This window comes from Stegostoma tigrinum, chromosome 14 (assembly GCF_030684315.1).
Source record: "Stegostoma tigrinum isolate sSteTig4 chromosome 14, sSteTig4.hap1, whole genome shotgun sequence".
In the NCBI taxonomy this organism is placed as follows: Eukaryota; Metazoa; Chordata; class Chondrichthyes; order Orectolobiformes; family Stegostomatidae; genus Stegostoma; species Stegostoma tigrinum.
The window spans coordinates 24,922,823-24,931,002 of NC_081367.1; the positions used below are offsets into that span (position 1 = coordinate 24,922,823).

Consider the following 8,180-nt stretch of genomic DNA (forward strand, 5'->3'; position numbering starts at 1 on the left):
GGCACTAAGTTTGCTGGCTTTTCATGCTGATGTTAATTGGATGAGCTCAGCTCTCTGTGGAAAAACACATAAATCATTGGCTTTCCTATTTGAATGCTTAACAAAACTCTTGTACATCCTGTCTCAGACAGACAGCATTTCAGAAGACAACCCGGTCAAAACTAAATTGGGTACGCAGCCAGCAAGATCTTTCAGCTGCAAAATTCTTTCCAGCACCTCAGATTTATGGAACTCTCTATCTTCCTTTTAGATTTTCTCCTCTTTCTGCCAATATCCACATTCTTCTATAAACTTATTGCTTTCATTTTCTTAATTTGTTCATCAGTTGTGAGCTGCTCAAGCCCAGCATCTATTGAATGTAATTGTGTGGCTACTCAGACTTTTCAGAGGGCAACTAAGAGTCAACAACATTACTGTGACTCTGAACTCACATATCAGATCATAAATTTCCTTCCATAAGGGATATTACTGAACCAGGTAAGTTGATAATTAAAACAATTAAAAATAAGCAAATTCAAATACCCCTGCTCTCACGATGGGATTTGATTTCATGTCTCTGAGGATCACTGGTGCAGGCCTCTGGATCACAAGCCGAGTAACCTTACCAAAATGCTCACAGATCTCTGACTCCAGCATCAGCAGTTCTTACTATCTCTGACTAACACATATCCCTACCTTACTTAATCATACTGCAGCAGAACGTATATTTACAAAGCATGTTCCTTTTCATTCACCCTTTCACACTGTCTTCAATGAAATCCAGTGCTGCTCATTGATGCCATTTAGTACAAACACTAATTTTCTGTCAGTATTCCTTAAGTTATATATATTCAAGTCAAAGTAACCACCCTATCTAACATAACTGCATGAGATCGGTATATACAGCACTATCATAAACAGTGGGATTCCTACTGATGTAACAAGCAAAATGCAAATTGCAATCATTCACTTTCTATTTACACAGGGAGATTCTTTGCAAAGAGAAAATAAACGTAAATAAGGGGTATCTTTCATGCATATACACTTAGAGGATGTAGGAAGTAGAACACTTTCATCTGCTCCTTTTCTCCTATCAACCTTGTCTTTATTTGCTGTCAATGAGTCAAATCTATTCATTTGTTGTGATTGACCCTATAGTAGGTCCTATTGTAAGTCTTGCAGGTGAGATTCTTCAGCCACCAATCCTGGACAAATAAATGGCGGTTTCTCTTCATTTCCTTCACAATTTTCATCTTCAGCAGTATCTTCTTCGATTTGGCTACTGTCAAAAATAAAGTGCCCTATCTGTACTAATTGCTGGGGGGCGGGGGGAAGGGCAGTGGAACATCTGTATCTCTCACTGAATGCCAGCCAATCCAGAATTGAACACAGGTGTTCAGGTCTCCACTTTCCAGGGCTGCCTTGAGTAGGGATCAAATTCAACCCTTCTGACTAGAGGCAGGAATTCAACCACCGAGGCAATGATCACTTCATCTGCACACAACGCAAGATTTGCAAAGCACACTTTTGTCTTTATATCCTGGAACAACAAAGTACCCGATAAAGCTTTTTATCAAGATGTACTTTCTGGAAGCAATTAGAGAAGGATTCTCAAATGAATACCAATATTACTTCCTCTTCTGGTTTTCAAAGTATACCAAAGGCATGAAATCCAGGCCATTGGAATCTTGGATACTTTACAAAGACGCCAGCATTCAATCTACTTCTCTCAAGCGCCCACTATAAAACAGACAATAATGTTGTAGATTGTAGTTCATAGGTGGGAGTTCATCAGCTAATTGTGTGCAGGATTACATAATACTTTTGCAATACTGCAGCGCATGGAGCATGTGACAAATTCAGCAATATCTGGAGCTTCCATTGTAAACTACAAGTTCCAAGGGCAATCATTGTCCTCCATGGAATTCTGAGAATGCTACCATAACTGTCCACAGTTTCAGGATCAATTAGAAAATCCAATTCTTGTACAGTATCTTGGAGAACAGCTCCAGAGAATCGTGAGTCAAAGCTGCACTGATCTCACTGATATAATTAGTTCTGCTCTCCCTCCATCAGAACAAAAGAAATATGAATTGGGGTAGACCATAACATCACTTGAATCTGATGAACCATTCAACACAATCATGGCTAATCTTTTGCTTCAACTCCACTTTCTCAACTATTGCCCATATGCCAACAACCTTACAGCGTCTACCTTTCTAAGCATCTTAAGAGTCTTGTATGCTTCACTGAAGTTCTTATTTTTTATTCTTCTTGACAGAATGGATGCAGGCTTTGGTTAAAGACAGGGAGCAGAAAATAAGGGTAAAAAGAGCATTTTCAAGTTGTGACATGCTCCTTGGTAGACTGCATGCTAATAAATTATCCCACACACCATGAATCCTTATCTTGAAAATGAACCTTTTTTGAGTCACTTTATTAAACTAGTTTGGAAATCCAAGTATAATACATGTGCTTAGTCCTCCTTACTTTGACGACGAGCTGTATTCTCAAAAATCTTTATTTTGTCCAATATGATTTCCCTTTCCTGAAAAACAATGTTGACTGCGTTTAATCGAACTATGATTTTCCAATTCACTGTTAAGATTTTCTTGATAATAGATTGGAGCATTTTCTCAATGACTTACATCAGGTTAACTAGTCTGTAGTTCCAAATTTCAGTTTCCATTCTTTCCTGAACTGCAAAATTGCATTTGATATATCCAACTTGCTGGGACTGTTCCAGAGTTTAGGCAATTTTGCAGAATCATAATCACTGTGTCCCCAGTCTTGCAGTTACCTCTTTTAAATGCTAAGTTGTAAGTCAACAGATCTTGAAGGTTTATCAATTTTAAGTCCCTTAGGTTTCTCCAAAAACTTTACTGTTAATATTAATAAATTTAAGTTTCTTATTCACATTAGATCCTTGGTTACCTACTTCCTCTGGCACGTAATTTGTATCTTCTCTTATGAAAGTATATACAACAATGTTTGTTCATCTTTCTGGCCTATATTGATACAATATAGTTCTAGAGGATTAGACTTGTTGGTGAGTCAAATACTACGACCACCTTAAGGTAAAGGCATTGTGACAATTATCTGGGAAGTGAGTAATGGCTTTCTTAATCAACTAATTTGCATTATCTCAGACTGATTCATTTCAATAACAGCAGTCTGCAAGCGAACATATGGCTACACTCAATTATGCACTAGAATTTCAGAAACCCTGCTATTACATAATCTACATATTGTGCAACTAGTTATTGATGGAGAAGAATAGAAAATTGGTTGTATGCACATCACTTGCTACATATCTTCAGTGTATGGATGACTATGTCTGATGGTGCTGTGATAGCTTAGAGTGGCCCAGAAATATAACCTTCAAGAGGTGTGTGAAGATGATTTTAGCTGCAGGTACTGACAAAAGAAGGTGTCATTACAGTGTGGAGCTAGAGGAATACAGCAGGTCAGTCAGCATCAGAGGAGCAGGAAAGTGGACGTTTTGCATTTACACACTTCATCAGGACCACTGAGGTCACTGAAGGTCTGGGAGACGATGGTTTGGTGATTAGGGGCGGGGTTATAATCGAGGAGGTGGTAGGAGGAGATGTCGGAGAGTTAGCGCCTGGTTTCTGCGATGTACGCCATACTACCACCAAGTCCCCTTATCAGTGGGTTTGATGATGAGGTTAGGGTTGGAGCAGATGACTGCTCATTCATTGGGGAGAGGCTGGAGTGAGTGAGAAAGGAGTGGACAGATTCAGGCGATTGATGGCAGTTGGAAATGAAGAGGTCAAGGGAGAGTAGGAGGCCGTGGGGTGGTGTCCAGGAGGATAGGGTTTGTTGGAGGTGGGAGAAGGGTAGGTTAGATGCCTGGTCAAAGAAATAGGTGCTGAGGCAGAGGCAGCAGAAAAAGAGTTCAACATCCAGACGTGTACAGAATTTGTTGACGTGTGGGCACAGGGAAATGAAAGGTGAGCCCTTTGCTGAGAACTAACTGCTTGTCCTCAGTGAGGGGAAGATCTGGGGGTGGGGGGGACGGTGAATACCTGGCAGGGCTTGGGGCTGGGGCTAGATGTACAGCTGGAGGTGGGAGTGGGGGTGGAGACTACCTCTGGAGTGGGTGTGTATATGGGAATGGTTACATGGGTGGAAGCAGAAGTGATGTAGTCAGCGTCAACAGTGGAAGCAGTGTTGTCAGTTGCGTTGGTGGAAGTGACATTGTCAACAGCATAAGCTGGAGCACCTGAGGTGTTATGATCCTTGATGACTGATTGGGTAGAGAAAAAGTATTGCTTGAGGTTGTGGATCCTATGTAGAATGAAAAACAGAAGAGGTCCTTTGTGGGTCTGTGAACGAGAGGCACTGAGGTAGGACTGACTGTAGTGAGAGAAGATGTTGGTGCATGGCTGCAAGTGTGGAGCTGAGGATCCACAGGGAGAATGATTTCTGAGACCCTGGAGGTACTATAGGTACCATTTGTCACAATTTGGTGCAAACTGGGATGGTCTGAAAAGTTGTCTGGAGTCCATACAGGAGAAGCCGGTTGCATAGGTAGGTACTGAGAATGGAGACATGGCAGTTGTATTGGGTTTGTTTCAGAAAGTGGTCAAAGAGCTTCATGGCAGAGGAGATCAACAGAGGGTTGCAGTGGGAGAGAAGATCCATTGACGTCTTTTTGGAGGGAGAAGGACAACTTCTTCAAGGTGGGCATCTATGGCAGAGGCTTTGCACTAGGGTTTTCAGTCACTTGGAGATAGCAAGAACTGCAGATACTGAAGTCAGAGTCAATACAGTGTGGAGATGGAGTTTCACAGAGGTCAGACAGCATCAGAGGAGCAGGAGAATTGACATTTTGGGTTTACACCCTAAATCAGGTCTGCTCTGACTCCAGCAACTGCAATCCTTGATATCTCTGACAAAAGGAGGTTATTGGAACAAGAATAAATACTTCAAATAAATACCTCATCTATTTGGGCTGATGTTTCCTGCAGCAATCAAATGTTATACCGGAAATAGATGTAACCTCATCAAGGAATGAGACAAACCCAGCAAACAAATCACCCTATTAAATTTTGAAAAACTGTGCAGCTACTTAAGAGTTTTAACACATTCATTTGGAAGTATGTTGAACTCTGCTAGATGAAATCTAGCACCTTTCAATGTTGTACAATGACTTCAGAAAGTAAATGTTTTATCCCAAAAAGGACATTTTGCATATTGTTTTTGAGTAATTAACAGTAGCAGTCTCTTATTCAATGATCTCCTCTACTGTTCTCGGGTTAAACATCAATGCAGCTGTACTTGGATGTTAAGTGCAATAATAACAGATTGCAATCACAGACAACAAGAAGAGGATACATTGCACAATTCAAATGTGACTTTAGAGGATGTTGAGAGAACAAAATCATGCAGCAATTACACGGTGCTATCAATGAACAAATCACAAATCTCCACTTTGAAGTGTCGTCCAGCAATTGTGTAAACAGAGGAAAAAGTGCTTGGCACTGATTTTAAATGGGAGGAGTGTGAATCTTGACTATTTTACTATTTTGATTTCCTATGCCTCTATTATTTAACAATCCAAAAGCAGGCAAGATTATTAGTGCTTGAAGGATTATCAATATGATTTCAGTGGACTGACTCTACCAACATGTTAGAACTTATATTTTGCCCGCAATTATTCAAGGAAAATCCTTATGTTTACAAGGTATGGTTAGAAAGCTCTTTCCAATAAATTCCTATTACGTCTAAAGTGTAAAAAAGCACAACTATTATATTTTAATTCACCTCTGGCCACCCCCCCCCCCCATCTCATCTAAAACAGGTGAAGCGGCCAATTAATATGGAACCTCCCTCTGGCAAAGTGCATTTACGTTATAACAATTCTTCAGCTCTTCCTTCAAGCTTTTCCCGGTCAATGTGCTACAAAGCTGTAAATACTTTTGTATCGATATTATTAATTTAGTAAGGAGACTTCAGGTCAATCCACATTCAGTAACTGGTTCTGAAAACTTTGCTCACATTTTGACAACTGTGATAAATTGATCCACCAGCAGCTGTGACAATATACAATGTTCCGAAATGGTCGACACCATTCTAACTCAATCAACCCAGAATGTTGACTAATATGAATGTTGACTAAACATTCACCTTAACCCTAACTTTTATTAGAAAAATCTTTCAAGGTATGTGTGCTAGGCCGGCGTTTGCTGCCCATTCTTAACCGCTTTTGAGAAGGTGGTGGCAAGCTGTCTTCTTAAAAAAATCCTTGAAAAAAAATCCAGGATCTTCATCAAAAAATAATCCCCCTTCCTTGGGTCATTCCTTATATGTGTACCAAGTTTCAATGGAAATCCGTCCATTTGTTTTTGTTTTAAGATCGTTTACAGACTAAAAAGCCAACCGAGCTGACGACGTTATGTAGGAGCATGTAACAGAGCTGAACCTGTGAACTGCTTTCAGTGAAATAGATAGCAACTCTCTTGTTGATTAAGGTTCTTCACCCATAAACTTCACAGGGTCTGGAATCACCCCCGACAATCTGATCAACAAATGGTTTCCGAGAAATGATGCGAAACTCACTGGGAAAGCAAAAAAAAAGTCCGTTTCGTATCTTGTTATAATTCAGTTGCTATCGCAAATTAGTAGTTTAGTCATAATCGAGGAATTTCCCGTGGAAATCACTTAAGCGATAGCAATGAGAAATAGTAAACATTTTGAAAATCGTGGGAAATAACGCACGTATGTTGCGGCTTAACGGTAATATTAACAGAAGGCACAAAGTACCCTTAAACCGCCTTTAAAAGAAATGTGAATGAAATGCGTTCTCTCCTGTTTAGTTGCGTCGCTTTTAAACGCAACCCTTTCAGCAAAATATTACTACAAGGTTCCAAAGATGCCGCGAATCATCTACACGTTATCGCATTCATGTATCTCCAACAAAGCAACAACTTGATTTCTTAGAACAAAAACAAAGCACTGACCACAAGCAGAGATGGTCTTTTGACAGCTACCGAGGCACTCTGTCGGATTTCTGCAGCTGTCCCGGGTTTGAACAGCCCTCTGGTGAAGCGGCGAGTAGATTCTCCCATTTCCAGTTCAGAACAGTGCCGTTCTGACAGCTTTGAAACCACGCGAAGTGTGTCTCTCTCTCCCACACACACTCTGACTGTCTGATCTCTCGTTCTCACCAGCGTCAGTCAACCAGGAAACGGAACTCTAGCCACAAGTGACAACAGGGTCCTTTTCTACCAGCGTCAATCGTTTCATATTTTTCAAGTAAACATCACTTCACCCAACTGTTACTAAGAAAATGAAATTCGTGACTCCCCACTGCACATGGCGCATGCCTGTTACTTTTGCCACTGACGGTGCGAAAATATTTGAAGATACCAATGGGGAAAGTTGCTCGCTCACAGTTAGCTCCTCCATAATCCAGTCTAAATCACTGAAGCCGGTCATAAATCGTACTTGGTGCAATTACAGTAAGGGAGAAATGTGAGAACACATTTGGAAATTGTGGAATTCAATTTCTCGCAACTTTTTCACTTCCAGTTTCTGAATGGTTAGCACCACCTGGCGACCGTTCGCTTTATAACTTTGACAAAATCACTTGTTAAAATGATTGAATAACTGCAAAAGTTGGAAATCTTTTTTTAAAAAAATCACACACACATAGCCCCGGGCTTGTTGGCGGGTTGTTTTTTTTTAAATAATAAAGAAATGGAAAAATGCAACAATGTTAAACACGTCGCGTGTTCATCTGATTAGATAGAAATTAGGAATAGCCCAGACCGTGTTACACTCCGCAGAATATTGTGCTGGACGCGTTCTGTTGGCTGTAAGCAGTGCATGGACGAACCAGTCGACCCCAACTCCCCAAGTACAGCTCAGTGCAAACTCCTTGGCTCATGGCTCCGAAACAGCTGTTTCAATACGGCCTGAAGGAAGCATCTGGAAGAGTTCAAAATCTGGCGCTGACAGGTCTCTTTTCATACTTTAAAATGTGCCTAAAGTAGTCCAAAGTCTACTTCTAAGTTCGTGGATCTTGTGTATATTCTCTGGGGACTAGCTGAACGCATCACTGAAAGTTGTCAGCAAATTCTGTTACCATGAAGCTCCAGTGACAGTCTTGCCCAAAGCCTCAATGCATTTATCGCAACGGCAGCCACCCAACATATGCTGAGGAACGCAATGGA

At 40.8% G+C, this 8,180-nt stretch overlaps 1 protein-coding gene across 1 annotated transcript in view; it reads right to left on the reverse strand.

Moving 5' to 3' along the window:
• The window catches only part of dock10 (dedicator of cytokinesis 10), a 320,275-nt gene extending 313,004 nt beyond the window's left edge, over nucleotides 1–7,271 (reverse strand). The window contains exon 1 of the mRNA XM_059651053.1: nucleotides 6,966–7,271. Coding sequence (XP_059507036.1) covers nucleotides 6,966–7,073 — 108 coding nt within the window. The 5' untranslated portion in view covers nucleotides 7,074–7,271. The remainder of the gene's footprint in view (nucleotides 1–6,965) is intronic.
• Between the last annotated feature and the right edge of the window lie 909 nt (nucleotides 7,272–8,180).